The sequence below is a fragment of the Pelodiscus sinensis genome, chromosome 1 (genome assembly GCF_052426305.1).
Source record: "Pelodiscus sinensis isolate ZL-2025 chromosome 1, ASM5242630v1, whole genome shotgun sequence".
NCBI classification, from domain to species: Eukaryota; Metazoa; Chordata; order Testudines; family Trionychidae; genus Pelodiscus; species Pelodiscus sinensis.
Window position 1 is genome coordinate 144898943 of NC_143052.1, and position 24730 is coordinate 144923672.

Below are 24730 nucleotides of genomic sequence, written 5' to 3' on the forward strand. Positions count from 1 at the left end.
CGTTAGTTCGAATTAGCTTAGTTCGAATTAACTAATTCGAACTAAGTTAGTTCGAATTAATGTTGTAGTGTAGACGTACCCTAAGGTAGGGGGAGAGGTAGATACGCTTAAGGGCAGAGATAGGGTCCAGAGTGACTTAGACAAATTGGAGGATTGGGCCACAAGAAATCTGATGAGGTTCAACAAGGAGAAGTGTAGAGTCCTGCACTTGGGACGGAAGAATCCTAAGCATTGTTACAGGCTGATGACCAACTGGCTAAATTGCAGTTCTGTAGAAAAGGTTGGATTTTAGGGAAAACTATTTCACTGGGAGGGTGGTGAAGCACTGGAATGGGTTACCGAGGGAAGTAGTGGAGTCTCCATCCCTAGAGGTGTTTAAATCTTAGCTTGACAGAGTCCTGGCTGAGTTGATTTAATTGGTCTTGCCTTGGGCAGGGGCTGGACTTGATGGCCTTCTAAGGTCTCTTCCAGCTCTATGGTTCTATAATTCTATGATTTTTTTTAAATACACCATTCTCTCTGCATTTCTTTGACTGGAATTAACCTGGTGATGTCCCCAGAGCTTCTGGGGTCTGACATTGGCCCTCTGCCAATACAGTGAAGTTCAGTTTCCAAAAGAATAGGCTTGCCCAAAATTGTACCATAAGTAAAGTCACCACATTTTGGGAGAGTGCTAGGAAGTCTGGAATACAATTGGTTGAACTCAGGTCTCAGTTCTGTAGTGCACACATCAGAGCCCTAGGTTCTCAAACCGAGGAGTTGCTGTTTGGAAGTGGAAGGGTAGAGTACAAAATACACTTCTTCTCCATATGCTAGTAGTTTGAGCATGTGTTCACAGAACTTACAAATGGATTAAGGAAGGAACTCAAAATCTAGTTGGTTTTATAGTTCTGAGAGAGGAAAAATAATTCAGCTGATGATCATTTATATTTAGCATTTTTTAAGCAATTTCTGTTCTCAAAGCTGTGTATAGACATTAACTAATCCCCACAAGACCCCCACGGTGCAGAGAGCGAAGAAGAATGAGCTCTATTTTCAGAGTTAGTATGTTGGCTCTTGTGCACAGAGGTACTACTGGCTGAGCTCTCAGAGCAAAGTGAAGCCAGGGGTTATTAGAACTGGTACTGCTCGTACTTACTGCTTAAGAACTAAAGGCAAATAAGCCCTTAAGGCCATATTTAGCGCTGAGCTCATTTCAGTGTTCAAGGTGGCTCAGAAACTGGCTAAACTTCTCTAAGAGCTTAGGTGCCTTAATCATTTAGGAGTAATGGATATTAGAATGCGTCCTTGAGGAGGGGTCAGTGCACAGCCCTATCAATCAACGACATGAGTGTCAGAGAAATAGTGGCTGCCTGTGGTGAACAGTATCTGTGCATCTGTTCCAGATGCATGGGACATGCAGAATCTGTTCCAGCATTAGAATAGAACAGAGTGCTGACTCCTCTGTTTTGGCCCAGTTCTGAGGGGTAATGTGGAGTAGGGAGGACCATGACCCTGCCCTGTGCTACCTTCTTGGCCTCCTACTTCTAAGCAGGGTCAAGCAGTCCCTCTACTTCCCAAAATAAAGAGGCACTTGCATAGTCAAGACAGCAGATGAGGCATAACCCTAAGGATTTTTTGTCAATCTGGGCCATAGGCTCTTTTAAACTTTTAAGTTTAGTTTATGCCTTTAACTTTGAGTAGACTTGAATATTTCCCTAAGCTTAACTTCAGGTTCACCTGTGCTTTGCTCCTCTAGCCCTCACTGGGTGGGGAAGTGAACACCATTGCTACCTTCACCTTCCCATTTGTGACTGGCCGCAACACCTCTCTCCTTGCAGAGATTATGAAGAAAGGAGAACACAATCTGTTCTGCAGATGAGACATATAACCAGCCCCCAGAATTGAAATGCCCTAATGAGAGAATCATGTACTTCACAACAGAATGGGAACAAATTCCATGGTAACAGTCGCTACATTCCGCCAAAATGTTGATTTATTCTGCTGCCATGAAATTCCTTTCATTCTCATCGCCCCACCCCCATACAAACCTCAGTGTGGCTCCAAATGGAAAAAGTGTTGATATTTTTGACAGTTATTATTGAGGATGGGCTCTTTTGCTTTGCTGTCCAGGTTGCCAAACTCAGGCTCTCATAATGCTTTCCAGACAGATGGACACATTTTTGCTAGGGAAGGGGAGAGCCTGCAATTGATTTCCTTGACTCGTCTTCTCAGCTTTCAAAATTCTTGGCTGTTGAAGTGTTCTCAGGCAGCCTAACCCATCAGCCAACACTGGCTTCCTGGCTACAAGCTGGACTTCAGGTCTGGCTCCTTGACCTCAGCTTGCCTTACTCAGTGGAACAGTGCAGGGAGTGTGCTTTATAATCAAATCTGCTCCCACTTGTGGCAAACGCTGGGGAGCAAAAGGCAGCTATGTGTAGATTTTGGCAGAGCAAGAATGCAGAAAGTGAAATGTTTGGTAGCAGATTGCAGCAAAATAGCAAATTCCACTGCAAAAGTGCTAACTTCTATAGCACCTTGGTAAAATACCCCATTTTGTAGTTGAAGAATCCTGAAGTATCAGAGTCCCCACTAGAGATGTTTGCATCTCTCAGAAGCTGTTGTTTCTAGCTAGCTGTGGACTGGGGAAGACACTATTAAATCAGTACATTATTACACACCGTTTATATTCTCAGGGCTTTGCTGCAACCTGAAGATCTAGAGCAATTTTATTTAATCTAAGTGGAGAATTTGTGGGTCAGTTCTGCAAAAAAGGGGGAATTTGGCACGCTATATGGGGTTCTGGTTTTAATAAAACAACTATAATAAAAGCTCAAACACAGTATGGGTCTTTGTCCTACTCTGTTGTCTGGTGCACAAAGAAATTTGTGAGGCTGCTAATGCTGCCAATGCTGCTGGTTAATGGATTGCAGACCATTATTTTCAATAGTAGAGTCATATGGTTTTAGATGAAGAGGTCCTATCATAAAATGTATCAGATGTAAATTGTATGTCACGTGTCAGTTAATGTTGTTGTTGAAAACTTGATTTTTTTTGGAATTTCGTTACTGTTACATGTTTGATTTCTCAGCCATAGAATTGTATTATGGTTATTTTTGGGGCTGTGTTGAATGTGTTTTAAAGTGTTTGTAGATAAATATGGTAAGAAGGGGAAAATATTTTTGTTTTGACTGTGATGTTAATTTTATAGCACAAGATCTGTGGTCAGAAATAGATAATGTTTAAAGCATAATAAAAATAGAATCTTGTCTGTTTCCAAGTATTCAAAGATTATTCCAATCTCCTTGCAGGCCATAGAAAGACATCTTATCAGAAAGTCTAACGGAGGGCTGACATTCATTGGGGAATGGAAGAATGGGCACCTTGAGAGAAAGATGGGACATCTCACCTGTTTTGCTGGGGGAATGTTTGCACTTGGAGCAGATGGTTCCAGAGATGATAAAGCTGGACATTATTTGCAACTTGGAGCTGAGATTGCCCATACATGTCATGAATCATATGACAGAACAAGTAAGAGAGATTATCAATCTAAATATGTTAGTTTAACAGGACTCTGCACTGTAGAAATACATAGGAAAGAGAGGTGGTCAGAGTGTTCAAGAGATTTGAAATGAATGCATGAGCCTGATCCTCCTCTAACTCATATAACTTTTATGCCAATGTAACTTTCTTGACTTAATTGGAATTACTCCTGATTTAAGCACCAATATAAGTGAATGTAGACTCAGGCCTTAAGACTTTATATATGGTTATCTACGTCTATTCCTGACTTTTCTAAATATAGTTTTGTATGTGTATCACTCAGATGATAAAACTACATTTGAGAGCACTGGTACATTGGGTAGCATTTGATATGTGCAATTTACACAACTTTTAGCACAATAATAACTGTGAATGTACTCCACAGAAAACCACCAGCCATTTTGAATAGTAATAACTATTATTCACCCTCACCCTCTGGTAACCTAAATGAATGTGTGAAACTGTTAACAATTTGAAGTCACTCTGGTACATTGCTGTTTTCTGTGGCTCCACTTGTCATGCCAGGGCCCTCCCTCAGTCTCTGGCTGAAATGAACACTGATGCATTTTTGCTGGCCATACAAGTTCTCAAACAGGTGCAGGCTGTGCAGTAGTTCCAACTATTTGGTGAAATTGTGAATCAGTTTGAAAACAAAGATGCTGAAATGTGTAAAAGGCTATTAAAATAAACTTGAAGTCTTTAGGGCACTGGGACTCAGTAGCACTGTATCATTGTACACCGATAGGGACATTTATCAACCATGGTAGTCCAAATAAAGTTAGCTGTTTCCCTGACCTTGAATCTCTCATTCATAAGTGTAGGCTGTCTCTATTTATAGCAAACACCTCTGGCAACCAGAAGTTACATAATCTCAGTTGCATATTCCCTTAACTTAGTCCCCTCAATATTAAAGGATCATACCTTAGAAATGGTGCAAAATTGTAGGCCTGGGTCCTAGATCCAGTGCACTGTTCCACAGAGCCAGAGTTCTCTAGCCAGCAGTTTTGCTACTCACCATGATATGCGTCTCTTGCCTGCTCCTCTGAGGCTAGGGCCATCTTTACGCAGATGCAGAATATACAGCTGGTAGAACATCTGAAAATTTGGGGCACCATTGGGTCTTAATGTGCATTCACCTCTTCCTATCCCTGTTCAGTGGCTCTGCTTCCTCAAGAGAGCATCTAGTTAATGTAAAAGTGAAAAAGCCTGTCAGACCTATTAGCAGAAAACTCAACCTGTGAAAAAGTCATTCAAGTGGCAAATAAGCCATTTAATAGGCATTTGCAAATCCCAGGCATATACTGTCAGTTTCTGAATTTACTGTGTTAGGCCAGGTCTATACTACAGGGCAAGGTCTGTTTAAGGTACACAATTCCAGCTATGTAAATAACATAGCTGGAGTCAACATACCTTAAGTCTCGGCTTGACAAAGATCTGTCTGGGTTGATTTAGTTGGGATTGGTCCTGTCTAGAGCAGGGGGCTGGACTTGATGACCTTCTGAGATCTCTTCCAGCTCTATGGTTCTATGATTCTATGAACTTTGGTGCTGTTGCAAAACAGGAGAAATGCTCCCATTGACTTCCCTTATTCCTCACGACAGCGAGGAGTATTCTGGCCCTCCAGGGATTCCCTCAGCATTCAATTTAGCAGATCTTTACTAGACCCACTAAATCAATCGCCAGAAGATCAACCGCCACAGAGTTGATCTTCCCGTTAGTATAGACGTGGCCTGAGCCCAAGTCTATATTACACGGTATGGTCGTCTTAAGGTATGCAAATCCAGCTACGTAAATAATGTAGCTGAAGTCGATGTACCTGAAGCCGAATTTTGGCACCTTTCCCCCATTGGGAGGTCAACAGCAAGGAGTACTGGTACTGATGAGGCCACCCTCAGCATTCGATTTAACTAGACCTGTTAAATCAAATGCTGTAAGATCGACCATTGTAGTGTCGATCTTCCCAGAAGTCTAGGCGTGACCTTAGTCTACACGGCCTTAATTTAAAATTTGCTTTAAAACTATTTTATTCTTCGAGGAGTGTCCCTGTGGGTAATCCATCTTGGGTGTCTGAGCGCCTCTGCACTTTTAATCGGAGATTTTAGGTAGCCGTGCCCATGGGTGGCTGCGCACGCCGAACGGCTGGCACACAACGTTTGAAATAGCTAATCCACATGCATAGCCAACCATCCTTTCAATTCCTTCTCTACCATCACTGGCTTCGGTCGCAGCTCAGCAGTAGCCCTTATCTGTTAGCTAGAATTAGCATTAGATAGTTGTTAGTACAGTAAACTTCCGATAATCTGGCACCTTTAGGACCCATAGGGTGCCGGATTATCAGATATGCCAGACTATCGGAAGGGGGGCTATGAGGGGTCTAGGGTGGTGTGGGGGGATGCCACCCCAGACCCCTCATAGCCCCCCCTTCCGATAGTCCGGCTCTGCCCCAGGCGTCCCCAATTCAGCCGCTGCTGGTCAGTTTCAGCAGCAGCTGAATCGGGACGCCTGCGGCAGAGCAGGTGGGGTGCTGCCGGGTTGGTCCTACAGCGCCAAGGGGCGGCGCTACCAGACCAACGCGGCAGCACCCCAGCTGCTCTGCCCCAGGCGTCCCCAAGTCAGCCGCTGCTGAAACTGACCAGCGGCTGACTCCGGGAAGCCCGGGGCAGAACAGCTCTCCAGCAGCACTCCAGCTGCTCTGCCCCTGGCTTCCCCGATTCAGCTGCTGATCAGTTTCAGCAGCGGCTGAATTGGGGAAGCCAGGGGCAGAGCAGCTCCAGTGCTCCGGCTGCCCAGAGCACTTCCGGGTTCCTGATGGTTCCGGACCATCAGGAGTGCCGGACCATCAGATGCCGGACCAATGGAGTTTTACTGTAGCAGTTTTTCTTCATATTTAATCATTAGTGTACTGGTTTTACTCTTTTTATTCGTAGTGTGTTTAAAAAAAAGGGGGGGGTTTCCTCTGTTTTTAATATAGTTAGCCTAGAAAGTGTTGTTCTACAGAGCTATTTTTCCTGCAACTGTTAGAATTTTTTCTGCTTGGACATGCCTGGCTCACCTATGTTTAAAAGGTGTATAACCTGCAGGCTGTCCATTCCTATCTCAGCCAGGCACTCACAGTGTGTCTGCTGCCTAGCTGAGGAGCACACCACTGCTCAGGGTACGAAACTCTTTGCTGTATCAACCAACGCCTCACTTCACACATTGAAAGATTCACGAGCCACACTCAAGATGCTTGGCACCCATGTACCTGTGTCAAAAAGAAAACAAAGAAGGTCATTTACACAGGCCAACACGGTTCAACCAACATCCCAGGCAATATGATAACAAGTGTTGACTACGTCAAAGTAGTCACAGGCAGTGCCTCACCAGACAACAGCCCTACAGCTATTCACTTCACACCAGGTGGTTTGAAGTACTAGTCGAGGGTGTGACAGCTCCAGTTTTTCCATGGCAGCAATTCAGATTCTCCATAGTATTTGGCAGCAGACTGGCTGCATTCTATCCAGTGTGGTGTTCCATCACCACCAACAGGTGGCTGCTGGAAAGCACCCACAGGGACACACCTAGGAGAAGAAGGGAAGGTTACTCACCTAGTGCAGTAACTGGAGTTCTTCGGGACGCTTGTCCCTGTGGATGCTCCACCAACCCTCCATCCTCCCCTCTGCTTCGGAGTCATCTATGTCTGGGTCAGAGAAGGAGCTGAAGGGACAGTGGCATGCAGAAAAGCCGTTTCAAAGGTCACATGCTGCCGTGCACAGCCAACTGAGGGCACTGTTGCCTAAAATCTCCAATTAGAAGCGCAGTGGCACTCAGACACCTAAGGCAGAGCACCCACCGGGACAACCATCTCGAAGAACTCCAATTACTGCACCAAGGGAGTAACCTTCCCTTAGTGTGCTGCTGAAGATTATAAAATCACATCCCTAAAAAACTGTCATCCCCGCTCTCCCCCGAGCTGCCATTAAGCATACAGGCACCAGTTTAATAATGCTGCCTAGGACCTCATAAATCCTAAGGACATCCCTGCCTGAGGCTGCAGGTGAGCTTTTGTTTGTATGTGCAGATGTTCGAAAGTTGAATGTTTGTAACTTGGGGAGTGCCCATATTGTTAGTTCTGTTTAGTATAGTGAGACTGGTAAGTGATAGAGGTATATAAAAAAAGGTATTGTGAAGAGAGGGTATCATGGCCATACCTTGTAATCTAGTCACATGACACAAGAGCAAGAGGACAGTCAATGAAATTTGAAAGGCAACAAACAGAAATCTAAGAAATCAGCCTGCAGGATGCACTGTCGGAATCATACCCTAGAAATTAAAAGCACAGCAAGATTCTAAAAAAGGGAAGACATATATGGATACTGAGAACACACAGATTTGTATAGATACTTACTAAAGGACTTAAACCTTTACCCTTACAAATATACCCCAGCCATTAAATGACAGAGTTTATGAAAATGGCTGTGGACTGTCCATGAGGAGGTTTATTGAACCTTACCTTTAGGCTTCTGATGATGGCAACTGTCAGAGACTTGGACACTGGATTTTCTGGTTTTATCCGTAGTGGTAATTCCTGCATTCCCAACAGCACAAACTACATAAGTGATTAATGCATGAATATGACTTCAGCTGAGGCTGGCCAAAGTAAGAGCAGGTACTGGCCCTCTTCCAAGACTGTCTATAATCAGATAGACAAAGGAAGCATGGGAGGAGGAATATGACAGTTGTTCTCCTAGGATATGTGAAATGACACTATGCACTGATGGACTGATTTAGGAGCTACAAACTGCTGAAGGTCTCTTTCTCAGTTTTTATCTCTGAGGTTAGAAAGCAATTGACAACAAAGAAACATTTGATTTTCTGACTCTCTTACCATTTTGCTAGCTAGTTTGTTTCTTGGCCAGCTGTAGTTTTATAATGACAAATATATAAAAATAAAGGACAAAATTAGGACTAAAGTCTCAAGATTTAGGTTCCTAAATCAATATTTAAGCACAGAAATAAGTGCCCTAATTTTAGCAGTGTTGAACATCCGCAGCTCCTATGAATATCACCTTTCCTTGGCTAAAGTCTCTTTAGGAGTCAAGCCTGTTATATTTTAACTCTGCACTTCTATGTGTATCCAAAGCCATTTTTCGTTTGCCCTCATTGCCTAGACTGAGGCCCCTCGATCTCCTGGACACCTTGATAAAACATCTGGATTTGAACAGTGTATTACGCGATAGTAAAATATCCATGATGGCCCCCCACACCAGATGTTGCTTTGCATGGAAGAATGGTGCTGTCCTATAGGGTACTCAGTTTAAATTGTCTCTCCTCCTCCGTCCCATCTTAACTAGAAGCAGTGGTTCAAACTCCTGGAAGCGTTAATGAAAGAGGCATTAAAACTCCAGCCAGTTGACACTAAGGCCACCTCAATTATTATAAAGATGTGCTGCCTTGATTCCAGATACAAGTGCAAGTCCCTCTCCCACTCTTCCTTGGGAAAGCGAAAGCACTCCCTTCACACCCCGGTCTCAAATTCAGCAGCCATTGTAGCTCCACTCTGAATCCCTCCTACTCAGGTGATGCTGTTTTTGTAAGTAAGGCACAGATGGAGCAGATCTAGATCCATAAGAGGAAACAATTTCTTGGAGGCATGTCCTCTCCTCCAGTGATGCCTAGAAAGAAAAGATGGTGAAGTAGCTATTTGCTGACACTGTGCTCTTGATCCAAGACAAGGGCCTACATACTCCATGCAGCAAAAGTCTCATTTGGGAAGAATCCTTTCAGAAGCAGACAACGGAGCAGATGCTATCATGTTTCTCCTGCAGCAGCAAAACATCAAGAGATAGCCTGTCTGTAAAAGCATTGCCTCTTTGGGTTGTTGTACTCTTCCCCCATTGGGGAGCCATGTATTATCAGAAAAGTCAAGAGTTGTGAAAATTCTTGGTGTCCAATAAAAGAGTATGCTATGACAAGGGTACATGAAGATTTAATGCACAGCATACTACCAACTAGGGTGGGAGTGGGGCTATTTGTGTTACAGTACACTCTGAACTCTGATGCTCTAATCAGGATCCGGGCTTCAATGTCCTGGGCACTATACAAATACATAAGAAGAAGCCATGTGTGTCCTACAGTGTTACTGGCTATTAGGACTTAACATCTTTTGAGACGTTTTTAAAGTCTGACCTCACACTTAACATTCACCATTATATGGGCACCAGACCAAAGCACCAACTCCAGGGCAGATGCAGTCATAGAAAAGAGTTCCCAATTTTATATTGTATTTGAGAAATACTATGTAAGGATATAATTTAAAACTGGATGTTTGACAATGCTTATGCATGAGGGTGGAAGTAAGTTTGAATTGTATTTTGTCTCCTGCACATGTTAAAATATTGTATTCTTTTCTGGCAAAACCTACCTATACATCAGCTGTAGACAGAGTATAGGTCATGGGTCACATGCACAGTGGTGTATTCTGTCATACAGCCTGCTGCTCAGTCATTTGAATCAAGGCACAATGCGGTATCCTGGGTCTGTTGTCTCCAGTGGCTTCATCTTGGTGTTAAAGCAGGCACTATCCAAATCTTAGCAAGATGCCTCTGTGGCAAAGACTGTGCTTCCCTGAGGTTTACAGATTTTGAAATATAATGGAATATTTACTGCCTTGTTGTGAGAACTGCGATGTTGATTCCTCATTCACCTTCTAAGGCCTTTTCCCACTCTGCCATATTAAATCAAAGTTCCTGACCATTTTTCTCTTTTGCTTATGCATAGCAAGAACCAATCTGTCTCACTTAAAATTTACCTTATAATTGAATGTGTTAAAATGCTTATGTTCTTAGTGTTTTATTAGTTTCTAAGGGGATTACTATGCTCCTGTCAAGATAGGTAGATTTAACACGGGAATTGAATACATTATTCATTAGAAATATGACAAGCCTTGACAATGGGAAATATTTATGAGATTGTTTCAAAGAAAAGCTAGATTTAGTTTCTGTTTTACTCACATGCTTTGTGTAACTCCCTCCCCCCAAAGGTTGAAAAGGAATAAAGTTTTCCTGTTTTCTTTTCTCTCTTCAGCATTAAAGCTGGGTCCTGAAGCATTCAAATTTGATGGTGGCCTAGAGGCAGTGGCAGTGCGGCAGAATGAAAAATATTACATTCTACGGCCTGAGGTGATAGAGACCTATTGGTATATGTGGAGATTTACACATGATCCCAAGTACAGGCAGTGGGGATGGGAAGCAGCACAGGTAACTGCTGTTTGGCTCAGTCAATAGAATTGTTCTGCTTTGTTTTTCTGTGTTCTCTTTTCATCCCAAATACTTTCCAAGCAATTAGTAGTCATCACCAGCCCTTGGAAGATAGAACCGTGGTGGCAGTGGTTGTGATTACTATTCTTTTTCCTGTGTAACAGGCAACGAAATGCATGCACAGACCAGTGATCTGCTCAAGGTTTCACAACAAATCAGAATTGGCAGTAGAGCCCAGTAGCCATGATGCCCAGTCCCTATTCTAAGCAGTAGAATCCCAGTCCCAATAACGGTGTCTCTGAGATAAGCCCTCACGGTTTTTCTGTGCCTTTCCGTGAGAGAAGATATAGAGCTCTTCCTCAAGCTCTTACCCCAGTTTTCAGGGCAGCTCCTTCATATGGTGTTTAAGTCTCAGCTTGACAAAGCCACGGCTGGATTGATTTAATTGGAATTGGTCCTGCCTTGGGCAGGGGGATGGACTTGATGGCCTTCTAAAGTCTCTTCCAGCTCTATGGTTCTATGATTCAATGATATGCTGTTCAAGTATGTGCCCATGTGGATCCCACTGTAAGAGTTGTGACTGGATTCCTTGTGCTAGCAGTGTCCTTTGGCACTGCATTTGTTCCACAGAAAGACATAAAGTGTGTGTGGCTCTTACTCTCCCTCAGTTCCCGCCTACCACCCTTGGCAGTGAGAGGGACCCTGCAGTATCCTATCTGCTAGCAACTCCGTCATGATCGATCTGAATCTAAACTTCTGAAATTCTTCAGACCAGACTTCATTCCTTTATTTTCAACCATTTGGACTCAGTAATCCTTGTCTGGATTGAAATCTTTCAGTCAAACTTCCCCTGAACAACTTCCACCCCCTAAACAGATCCTCTCCCCACACACACAAATACAGGATCATAAGATGGTAGATTCCAAATCAGTGGGCTTCAATCCCTATCCATCGTACAACAAGTTAATCCTGCTTAAAGATGGGCACAGCAAGAGACTTTATGCCTGGATGAATGACACCTTCCAAGCAGGTTCTTTTGTTTTCACTCAGACTAGAAAATGGTCACGCTCCACCTCTTGGACAATGTGGGAGAATAGCACTGGACCCAGAAATTCTGGGTTCAAAAAAAAACCCAACCCAGTCAAACGGTACACTCAAAATCTTTTCTGTCACCAGGAGAAACTGGTCCAATAAAAGACATTCTGAGAGAGAAAGGTTCCAGTGTGTGCTCCACATCAGATTGGTGCGCCACTGCCATGCCAAGGATCGGAGTCTTCAGAGCAGTGTCCTGGGGCCGCATATGCACGTGTCTCTATCCACATGCTCCTACTGAGCAGCTGCTGCCCATGCATGAGCCCCTGTCCCTTCTCCTTAGTTCCTTCTCTACCATCTCCAGCCAGAGATGGAGCTTGGCAGTGTTCCTTACTTATCCAAACATGGAATGAGTTAACTCTCTTATTGAACCCTGTTTTCTACCCTGGTTAGTTAGTTCAGAGTTCATTGTTTTTCCTCTTAAAAAAAAAAAAAAGTTTTTTTCCTTGCTCCAGTTACTCCCTTTAGTAGCACCCTGCCTGGCTTACTGAGATTTAAGCGCTGTTCCTTGTGCAGTGACCCTATCCCTGTGTCTGACAGACCCACACAATGTGTCCACTGCCTAGGAAAGGCATGTGTGTCACAGAAGTGCCCCCATTGCACAAATTTAAATTTAGAGCTCACTGAGATAGAAACTTGAATCTCAAGCTCATACTTCTTGAAAAATCCCTACACCCTGCCTCTGACCCAGGGCAAGAATCTGAGATCCCACAGGCACATAAAGACAAAAAGCCCACAAAAAAGTGAGCTTCTTCGTTGCCTCAGGACACTTTGGCACACAAAAGACACTCACCAACCCCTTCAGTGCTGAGAACGGTGGTGGCTCTGCGCTTCAATACCTACGACACATTGGGTATATCTGGCTCACCACAAGAGTAGGTCCTTCAAAACCCCGCACCAAAGCCACAAACTTTAAGTTGCTTGCCTATCATTCTGTGGCACCACCCAGCACTGATAATACTCTGCTGGCACCGCAACCAACCCCGGTGCTGAGCATGACCTCCGTACTGTCTTCCAGCACCATAACAGCACTGACAACATCACCAGTGCACTCACTGCCAGGAACACATCCAGCACCATAGATTGCCTTGGTGCAGCCAACCATAGCACCGTCAACTCCAGCCCAGCAATACATATGCACCATAGAGACCTGCTCATAGCATTGATACTTAATTCGCCTTTTCTAGGCACTGATTGCTCTCCAGGTACCTTGTTACCACAGCCAACCATCTCACCGGAGAGATTTTTCAGCAACTCCTATGAGGACTCCTATGGATGTTGTTTTTTCCCCACACAATTCTCCTCTGATAGACCACTCCATTTATTCTGCTAGAACCCATCCACCATATGCCAAGCACACAGACATGCCACTGTGGTGTGATAATCCCTAGATGCCAGCCCTGATGCCGTACCCAAACTGTCAATACTGGAGCCCATGGCAGTCCCGCCATAGATATCAACATTCCAAGAAACATCAGAGTGTACTCCCAACACTCTCCTCCACCACAGTCACCATCTCTTCAGCGCCAACAAGCTGCAGAGGACAACCACAGTGACCCATCTCCCAACATGTCTCTGGACACAAATGATTCCTCTTAGCCTGATGAAGCAGTAATGCTGCCTCCTCTGAGAACTGTTGATGACTTTTCCCATTTTCAGGATCTTTCTAATCAGGTCTCTAAAGAGCTGAACATCCTGCTTCAGGAGGTTATTGAGAACCAACATGAGTTGATAGACATTTTACAGTCAGTGACATCGTCCAAGATAGCGCTACGCATCAACCCAGCAATCATGGAGCCAGCTAAAACTATATGGCAAACACCTGCCGCAGACACTCCCACATGCAGAAAAGTGGGCAAAAAATATTGCATCCTGCCTAAAGGATCTGAATTCCTTATCACTCATCCTGCACCAAATTCTCTTGTGGTAGAAGCTGCACACCAGAAAAACAAACAGCAGCACTTCAGAACCACAACCAAGGACTGTGATAGCAAAAGGTTGGATGTATTTAGCTGCAAGGTCAACATGTCTTCGGTGCTGCAATTTCGAGTTGCTAACTATGCTGCTCTACTATGTACATACGACCACAGAAATTATTCCAAATTCAGTTATTTTATTTCAGACATTCCAGAGGCTAAGAAACAACAATTTAGAGCTGTAATCGCGGAGGAACATACAATCTCTAGGACAGCCCTACAAGCAACCTTAGATGCTACAGATATGGTCACATGGTCCACAGCCACTGCTGTGGTCATGAAAAGAGCCTCTTGGTTCAACTCATCCTCCTTCCTCAGGGAGATTCAATCCACAGTAGAGGATTACCCTTTGATGATGTGAAATTTTGCAGCCAATACTAACGACGTGCTGCATTCAGTGAAAGATTCCAGGGCAACCCTCATATCCCATGGCATCTACAACCCAACACCTAGAACAGTGGTCACCAACCAGTAGATCGGGATCTATTGGTAGATCTTGGAGCCTCTGGCAGGGGATCCTAACTGGTTTGGCCAAGAAGTTATCAAGTCCAGCATTTCAGCTGCCCCTACCCCAGACTGCTGTGCATCTCCTGCCCTTTGCCTTGGAGCTGTCCCCTCGGGAGCCTCCTGCTTTTGTGCAGTAAAAGGGAGGCAAGGGAGGGGGCACTGATGTCAAGATGCCCCCTCTCCTACCCTGTATTCTATCTCCATAGAGCAGAGAGAGGGCACAACAGGACTTGGGATGGAGTTTGCTGGCTGCTTTTGGGAGTGGTGCAAGGCCAGGACAGGAGTGAGCCTGCCTTAGCCCCACTGCACCACCACCCAGGAGCCACCTGAGGTAATCCGTGCCCAACTGGTGCCTACATCCTGAAATCCTGTGCCAGTCATGAACCCCCTCCTGCACCCTAAGCCCTTGCCCTAGCCCCGAGCACCCCTGTAGCCAAATGCCGTGTGCCTAGAACCCCTTCTGACACCCCAACTGCCTGCCCAGAGCCTGCACCCCAACCTTTTGCCCCAGACCGGTGAAAGTGAGGGAGGATGGGGGAGGGATGGAGTGAGCAGGAGAGGGGCCTCAGAGGAGGGGCACAAAGGAGGCGTGGCAAGGGTATTTGGGTTTGAGGTTGATCTTGGATTGCACTTAAATTCAAAAAGTGATCTCATGCTTAAAAAGGTTGGAGACCACTGAACTAGAAGAAGACATTTCAACTATCAGCCATATCCCAGACCAAGATACCCATAGTATATCCAACATTACCCCGGACAGGACCAACAGTAATAACAACATGATAGAAACAGATCTCAAAGACGGCATCCACCTTCTAATAATACACAGTAGCTGCAACAGCCCAGTAAGCAAATTTGAGCAGCATGTTGAGGATCGAGAGAGCCTCTCACCTATCCCAATACCACCATCATCTCACAAGCTCTTTCAGCACTATCTACTCCCATTCTATAAGAACTGGCAACGAATAACATCAGATAGAAAGGTGTTCCAAATAATTAATCTTGGATACACTATCCCCTTTATGTCTATATCCTCTTCCAATTTCTCTACCTCATCCCTCTCCAACAGGAAGTTGAACACCACTTACATTTAGGGGCGATAGAAATAATCCCACCCTACTTTACAGGAAAAGGTTTTTATTCCCATTATTTCTTCTGAGAAGGAGTCGGGAGGATGGCAACCCATTCTAGATTTGCGAGCACTGAATACGTTTTTAAAAAACAGAAGTTCAAGATGGTGATGTTTGCTACCGTCGTCCCAGCATTGGACAAGTGTGACTGGTTTTCGTCCTTCAACTTGCAAGATGCATATTTTCGCTTTTCTCTCATCCAGCTCATATACGCTTTCTTCAGTTCTTTTTAGGTTCACAACACTAGCAGTACAAGGTCCTGCCATTTAGAAGTATCCACAACTCCAAGAGTGTTCTCAAAGCTACTGGCCGTAGTCACAGCATACTTGAGAAAACAAAATGTCAACATATTTCCTTACTTGGACAATTGTCTCCTCAAAGCATGCTCTGAAATTGAATCTTACATCCATCACCAGGCACGTCTTCCAATATCTCAGCCTGCAAATAAACGAAATAAAATCAACTGTACTCCCTACACACAAAATACAATTCATAGGAGCTTACCTAGACTCCATGATGACCATTGCTTCACTACCTACAGAACGTTTTTACAAACTAGTGGAGCTGGTACAACAGTTGCAGTCCATCCACCAAGGTCATAGCCCACAACTGCCTTCAGCTTCTGAGCCCCACGGCTGCTTGCAATTTTATTGTAAACAAGGCACGCCTGTACATGAGATGTTTGCAGGGTTGGCTCAGATGCATGTACAAGCCCAGCGTACACACCCATCCAAATCCCCCAACAGTAAAACAATCCTTCCACTGGTGGACAATCCCACTGAGCCTCTGTTCAGGTGTCCCATTCCTTGCACCAGAGCCATCTGTTTCCATGACAACAGATGCTTCCCTCATGGGGTGGGGAGCATATCTGCAACACCACAGAACTCAGGGACTGTGGTCCAGTATGGAGAAAAATCTTCACATAAATGTTCTGGAACTTCAAGCTGTAAGATACGCATGCAAGCGATTCCTTCCCTTTATTTCCAACAATCATGTCAGCGTGTATACCCACAACCTAGTGGCTATGTTTTATATTAATCATCAAGATGGAGCCTGATCACATGCCCTATGCACAGAATCCATGACCCTCTAGAACTGGTGGCTAAGGCACAATGTAAAGATTACTGCCTTCCATCTTCCGAGCAGCCTCAGTACTGTGGCTGACATGCTCAGCAGGGTCCTCCCCACCGAGCACATCCTGTCATGGACCTTTTACCAGTGGGGTCACCCCACCCTAGATCTTTTTGCCACTCAATCCAACAAAAGGTGCCACCTTTTTTCTTTCAGAGCAGGAATGGGGAAAGGCTCCATGGGCAATGTCTTCCTAATCAGCTCCTCTACACCTTTCCTCCAGTACCCACCTAAACAAGCTTATACACAAGGCAAGGATGGACAGTGCATGACTAATTCTCATCGCCCCATTGGGCCACGAAAACGTTGGTTTCCCTTCCTGCCCAGGATGTCCTACACACCTCCAATTCTCCTACACCCACCCCCCATCCCCAATCTCCTCTTCAAATTGGGAACCCAGGCTAGCCACCCCAATCTGCACATGCTACACCTCAAGTCTTGGCCCCTAGATAGTTCTCTGCACAAGAATTAGAATGTTCACAACAGGTACAATATGTTTTATTGCACAGCAGGGCTCAGAGCACCTGCAAGACACATACCCCAAAATAGAAGAGATTCTCCATATGGTGCTTAGACTGTTGGATTGCTCTATCTATGGCTTCTGCACCTTAAACAATCAGGCCTTGCTATAAATTCCATCAAGATCCACTTGGCTGCTATAACAACCTTCCACCTCAAGATAGATGACTCTTCAATCTTTTCAGAGGGGTAGCTGTGTTAGTCTGTACCTGAAAAAGATTAAAAACCAACAAATATTCCTGCAGCACGTTAGAGACTAACAAAAATGTAGATGGTATCATGAGCTGTTGTGGGCACAACCCACTTCTTCAGATGAATGGAGTTTATCCAGAGGTGGTTCCACCAGCAGATCCTTCGGACCTGCACCTTGTTTTAAATGCATTTACATGTCCTCAATTTGAGCCAATGGCTACCAGTTCTTTATTGCACTTATCTATGAGAACAGCATTTCTCGTAGCCATCACGTTGGCCAGATGGGTAGGCAAAATTGCACATTTATGGCAGACCTGCTATACAGTAGCTTTTTCAAGGATAAAGTGATGTTATGCGCCCACCCCAAATTCCTACCCAAGATACGGTCAGACCATACACCTCCCAATGTTTTTTCCCAAACCCCAAGCTAACTCCTGGGAATCAAAGATGCACACGCTTGATCTACGCAGAGCACTTCCATTTTATCTCACCAAACCAAGCCTTTGAGAGCTTCTCCTAGACTATTTATTTCTGCAACAAAGGTCAGCCCATTTCAGGCCAAAGACTGTCTCACTGGATTTCGTACTCAGACTCCGTTATATTTTGTCTACGAGCATACAAGCTCATTCCACTGGAGCCATGTCTACCTCAATAGCATACCTACGTAAGGTTCCGATAGCAGATATTTGCAGGGTCGCTACTTGGACCAGACATTCACAAAGTGCTATGCACTTACTCAGAGACCTCTGTCAAATCTTAAATTTCCCAAGGCAGTCCTCTCCACTGCCTTCATGCAGATCCAAAGTCCTTGCCGTCTTAATCATATAGCTTTGTAGTCACCTGATGTGAAGCACCCAGGGGGACATATCTCTTGAAGAGGCGGCTACTCAATTGTGCAGTGACTGACATTCTTCGAGATGAGTGTCCCAGTGGGTGCTCCATTATCTACCCTTCCTTCCCTCCTGCTTAAGAGTTCTGGCCTCTTCAAGCAGTCTGTCTTTGAGGTAGAGAAGGAACTGGGGGGGAGGGGGGGCGAGAGGGGACGAGAAGGGCTCATGCATGTGCGTTGCCTGCACAGCAGGAGAATGCAACTAGAGATATGCGCACATGTGGCCCCAAGGACGTTGCTCTGAAGATTCGGATACCTGGTGCTGTGGCAGCGTACCGACCTGATGTGGAGCATCCACAGGAACACTTATTCCAAAGTATGTCCGTTACCTCATAGGTGAGTAACCGCCTCTAACCTCCCCCTACCCTGTCTATATGATAAAATTGTCAATGTTTTGGACCACAGACCACCAGCATTTCTCTCACTGACCCTTTTAGCAGCTGCACATTGCAGACCTTTCAAAGCATAACCGCTATCCCTATTCTACTACAGCCAAATGTACAGGACGGGGGAGGAGCATTGTGGAATCACATAGTAACTCTGTGGCCTAGTGAAAAGACCATTGATTAGTACCTACCTTCAGTATTACATCAACTGCAAACCTCGGTGAGAACTATACCTGTCCACCTGAACACTAACTCATACCACATACAGCTCTTTTCAGTTTAAAAAACTAAGTAATCAAATGACAAAATCGTTGTTAGTGCACCGTTAAGGTTGCCAGGAGATGGCTTGTGCCCTTGCAGAATGGCAAGTTCAGCAAAGGTCAGCTTCTGAAAAACAGGAGTTCAGTTAAATGCCCATGCAATCTAAATTCTGCTCTTTTTGAGCAATGACCCCATTCATGCTCTTCCTTTTCACTGTAATATACAGGCACTGCCTGCAAATGCCAAGTGTACTCCTATTCATGATTTTATAGGCATATCACTGCTTAGTTGTCTCTTTTTCCAAGCTGAACTGTCTCAATCTTTTTAACCTCTCTCCCCATATGGAATTCTTCCATACCCCAAATCTTTTGTGTTGCTCTTTTCTATCTTTTTTGAGATGGGGGACCAGATCTGCACACAGTATTCAAGATGTGGGTGTACCGTGGCTTTATATAGAGGCAGTATGATATTTTTGTCTGATTATCTCTCCCTTTCATAATGTTCCTAATATCCTGTTTTGTTTTTTCACTTTTGTTGCACATTGAGCAGATGTTTTCAGGGAACTATCCATAATGACGCCAAGATCTCTCTCATGTGGTAACAGCTAATTCATATCCCCTACCCTCATCTTGTATGTATGTTTAGGGTTACGTTCTCCAATGCGCATTGTTTTATATTTATCAATATTAAATACCGTCTGTCATTTTGTTGCCCCGTCTGATACAAACTACACAACTGTGTATTGAAGTGATACGAACTAGAACCTCAAGGTACAAATGTACCTCCTTTCTTTGACAACATGTGAAGGAACTTAGACCCAGATATCTTCATATCACCATTGCAACTCTGGGGTGCTTCTTTAATTAATTCCCAAATCGCTTATCAAAATAACTAGAGCCCTGAAAATTCACAGATATGTACTTTATATCCACAGCTTTTTTTTGTGGATATGGATGCAGCTGAAGATACACATTTTGGATCTGAGCAGGGCTCTAGAAGTAACTGCTCTTCCAAGTTTTCTCAGCCATCCAGCGCAGCGACCCCTGACCCAGCAAATGCAGCTGGATGAGTGCAGATAATTCTTAGTGACTATTGCCCACTTGAGGGGAGCAGAGTTAAACTTGGCATTTACCCCAACTATGAATGTTGAGGTTTTCAGAAATGTGAATTTTGCTGAACTTAACATTCTAGATGCTCACAAACTATAACTGGGCAACCGTCTCTCTGCATTAGTGACTTTTTTTGCTGTTTAATAATATGTTTACCTCCATAGGGTCCTGTGTTAATTAATTAATTAGTTAGTGTAGGTAACACCCTCTCAAAGCAAAGTGTCCTTGAACCTATAGTATTTATGTTGCTATTAACATTTTTAATAGCTTGATGGAAATTAAAATCTGTCCGGAACAGCCCACATGACCAAGTCCAGCCTTCGAAACTGTTCAGTAGTTGCTGTCGTCTGGAGTAGAGGTGCTTTCTGAAGAAAGCATAGACACTGGCATGTGTTGTGACCTGGTGACGATGTTAAGATAGGCCATTTATGCTGAGACCTGTTGTTCCCCCTCCCCACCCTCTCAACTACCCTCATTTTTAAGACTCAGAATGAATTAAAGTTTCTTTATTGCAATCCTAGACTTTTATATGCCACACACTTATTCCTGTATTTGACTGATCCTGATGAATTTTGTAGCCCTTGATATATGGACAGTTTTAACCTACAGTTTTAGGAGAAGCCCCTTTTCTTCCTCTGCATGTTTCACTGACTGCATCTGGAGACATTCACAAACACACATTTCCAGCAGAGAATCTCTTTTGTTGCCAGTATTTTGCAGCCCTTCATGGTTCAGTCATAGATTGCAAGCAGCACATTTAGACTGAATTCATTTTCTTTGTATATAAAGAGACATCTGTTTCTACACTGCATTTGTTCCCCTGCTTCGAGTCTTCTCAGTGTCTGTTGAGCATAACAAACAGAAATAAGAATTAGCAGAAAGCCTACAACAGCCTGCAGACAAAAAACTCTCATGGATTAATGGGCCAAAGCATAGATAACTCAACTACAGGTAGCTGTGTTCTCTAGTCTGATCCTGACTAACATCAGAAGCCAAACACTTTCTCTGATCTTTGTGCCTTCTCCTTTCCTACGTGAACCTATTAGAAGAGCTAATGTCTGCTGAGGGGGCAATGCCAAATCAGCAGGGAAGCACAAGTAATCTGTGAATCATTGCAGAATAATTTCTTGGGGGATGGTTTTAATGGCTGACATTTTCATGTGCCATAAGTTTGGAAATGTGAGTAGAATACCAAGGCTCATACAAGGGGTGCTTTGAGCAGCTGTGTTTCTTTCCACTCCTACTTTCTTCCCTTGATCTTTTTCCAGTAGTAATTAGAGATAGCTAGGTGTTGACCTCCAGGGAAGTTTGGGTGACATGCAAGGGTTCAAGGATTTGGGATCCACCAACCCCACTCCTCTTTGTATTTGCATGCTCATGGACTTGGAGTGCACCATTTCAAAGACCAGAAGCTTTTCTGGGGCAGCTCAGACCAGTGCAGCTGGGACTGAAAATCAGTTTGAGTAGGAAAGGAAGAGGTCAGGTCATATGGCTGTACAAAGGGAGATAGAGGAGGCTGTACGGGTCAGCAGACATCTCACAGTGATGTGAACAATCCTTTGGGCCCCCTCTAAATAAACTTTTTCAGGAGCCCATGACAATCTACCTCCAAGCTTCTAAAACTCTTTCAGCTCTCCTAGCTACAAAGCTCAATAATATGCCTGTCCTTCCTCTTCCCCCATTATTTCAGCAGTAATTCTCAGTACTGTTACCAAAGTATGTTGCCATGTACTCTGGTCAGTATTGGTCAAGCCTGGCTTTGCCGTATCTTTTCAAATATTAAAGTGCAAGTAAAATATGCCTCTTCTGTGCTTCCTTCCTCCCTCTAGGCTATTGATAAGTACTGCCGAGTCAGTGGTGGATTTTCAGGGGTCAAGGATGTCTATTCTTCATCTCCTGCATATGACGATGTACAACAGAGCTTTTTCCTTGCTGAAACTCTGAAGTAAGCAGACTTCTCTTTTTGTATATATCCATAAAATAGCCTGGCTCAGCTCAAGTACTGTATGATTATCCAATACCTAAAATATATTAGACTAACATGGATTTTCTAGTTCGTCATGGAGTGTTTCACTCTCTTTTTTTTATTTTATTTTGGAGTCCCCTGGTTCCACTGTTTCAGTCCTGAGTAACCACAGGAAGACTCCCCAGACACAGACGTGTGGGTGTATTGTTCTTCCTGCCTCCATTTGATTTGTTGTATCTCTAGTCAGAACACAAGCTGCCAGGGAAAAGGAGCGGAATCTACTCTGTCTGCATATTGCGGTGACCAAGCTCGAAGACTGTGAATGGAAAAATACGGCATGATATAAAAATCCACCACACCTTTATTGGATTTTTTTTTCTGTATTTCATCTGCTGGTGGTTTAGTGGAAGTTAGTTTTAATTGAAAGCCAGATTCCACATTTTCAAATTTTAGAGCTCTGTAACTATTTTTGTTTAGTCAAATTTATTAACTAAAAGTGGTTCACCTAGTATATACACCTAGTCAATCTTCCAGAGGATAATGCAGTCTGTTTTCTGGTATTTCATCCAGGCAAGTTTTAAGTGTCCCAAGTAATGGATCTTTCTCCGTCTTTTTTTCCCATGTAATAACTTAGAAACTGCAATAACTAGAACACACCAGTGCAACTTCTGTGATGGATACCATGATAGGAATCTATAGAAATATAATAATATATTATGGAGGCATTGCTAGCACTTTGTAGTTGACTGAGTTGAGTTTTACACTTAAAGGCAGCTTTTTATACTTATGAAAAATAAGGTGTCGTCTTCTTAAGTACAGAATGAATATTCAGAGAATTTAAAATTAAATTGATTAATTTATTTGATTGGTTTGATCTTAAACAACTAGCACAGTCTTCCTGTGTTACTAAAATTAACTGAAATCTTGTGCATAGATGCCCCTGAAAAATGTGTAGAATTAATGGACATTGTTTGCCATTTTTCATCTTGACTTAAATTTGTCCTTCAGCAGAAATTAAAGAATGATGTTCTACTCCATAGAATTCCTCACATTGGTACCAGCTTTAAAAATGGCTGTCATCTCCTGTTGTTCTCAATGAGATCAAGGCCACACGCTGCCCTTAGAAAGAATTTCCTCTGTCTCGGTATATTGGTTTCTCACCGTGCTCCTCTCAGCCTCTCAAGAAGGGACCATAATCTTTCATCCAGACATGTTGGCTTCACACATGCTGGCAACAATTGGAGGCAGTAGGCAGTTTGGAAGAGACCATCTTAACTGTGTACAGTCCTTTGATCTCACTTTCACTAGGAACTAGAGCTGGTAGAATTTTCCTAAACATTGAATTTTTGGCAAATGTTTTCATCAAATTTAGTTTTCAATGAAAAATTAACAAAAAATATTTGGAAAACCACATTGAGGGTTTTTTTCACACAGCTTGCAAGGTTGGAATTTTTTGATTAAGAAAAATGTTAATGAAGTTTTGATATTTTTCAAATCTTTGCCGTGTAAAAGAAAACTGGACAACGGAGATAACCCCTTTGTCAGGAAAGGCTGAAGAAAAATGACAAAATTTCGATTATGAAAAATAATGGCAAAATGATTATTAATCCTAAATATTTGTTTTTTTTAAATAATTGTTCTTCTTTGAATAAGTGCACATGTCCATTCCACTCTTGAAATCTGTGCACCCAGAATGTGGCTTAAAGATAGTGCAGGAATGTCTACCTGTGCTAAACTCATATCTTCATTTGCAGCATAGACATGCCCTTAGACTCAGGAAAAGTTTATATTAATAGTAAGTAAAATAAAATTAATGATGAGGAAGAAAACACAACAGACTAGTTTTCTCTCTTTGCTCTGGAGATGACCTAGGGAAAAAGGACAATATGGCAGTTTAGAGAGAGGGTCAGCAAAACCGAACTAGCCAAAGGAGAGACTGGCCACCGTCTTTCCTTGCTGGGTGGCACGTGTAGATCTATCCTCCTGGGCTGAGCACCTTGCCTCATCTGCTCCTAAGTTATCACAGGCAGGGTATGTACATTTTCCCCTCAAGAGCATCAGCTTTCAATATATTAAACATTTATTCTAGTTTTCTCAGGTATGTTTCTTGCTGCTAAAATTTAAAAGTATAAATTTACTAGCAAGTGAGGCCTGGTGTTGACAGGGCAAAGTCCTTTTGCATAGATTACACTTACAGGAAGGTTCAAGAAATAAACAATATGTTGTATTAATGTGCATGCAAAAAGGAAGTAAAAGAACAGTTTTAAATTTTATTTCTCTTTCCATAGCTAATTTGAATTATTCTGTGATTTGTGACAGTAAAAATTTTCTTTGCACTAAAATGATAGTTGAATAGGTGACTCAATTTTAATTTTGTTAGCAAATATTTTTAACTGTAATCATAATAGTCATGACATTTTTCCAATGAAAAACAAATAATTATTTAAGCCTTTCACCCAGCATAGTCCTGTGTAAGAAGTAGTGCATTCAGCTAATTTGAGTGGCAAGATTGTTCATGCAAAATTTGGTATCTGTAGGTAATCACAAAGTATGACTTTATCTTGCACAAACAATTCCACAAATAAACTCTTCAAAATATAGAGCAGATAAGCAAAAACTCTTAGTTTGTGGGAGCTCTGTTTCATTTTGCCATACCTAAAAATGAGGCCTAAATTGCCAAACAGTGTTGATAGAGTCTCCTCGGTAGATGCAGTTTATTATTAGTTTGTGAATATAGCAATGGGATGATGATGAGTTTTCATAGCTGCCAAGTTCTGTGCCACTATGTGACAGTTCATACTAATTCTGTAAAAGG

The 24730-nt window shown here is 43.2% G+C and overlaps 1 protein-coding gene across 4 annotated transcripts in view; it reads left to right on the forward strand.

Moving 5' to 3' along the window:
- The window catches only part of MAN1A2 (mannosidase alpha class 1A member 2), a 234973-nt gene that overhangs the window by 200296 nt on the left and 9947 nt on the right, over positions 1-24730 (forward strand). For all 4 annotated transcript variants that reach the window (XM_006135741.5, XM_075904629.2, XM_089772094.1 and 1 more), the window contains 3 exons: positions 3291-3510; positions 10588-10760; positions 21779-21894. In XM_006135741.5, the coding sequence (XP_006135803.3) occupies positions 3291-3510; positions 10588-10760; positions 21779-21894 (509 nt within the window). The remainder of the gene's footprint in view (positions 1-3290; positions 3511-10587; positions 10761-21778; positions 21895-24730) is intronic.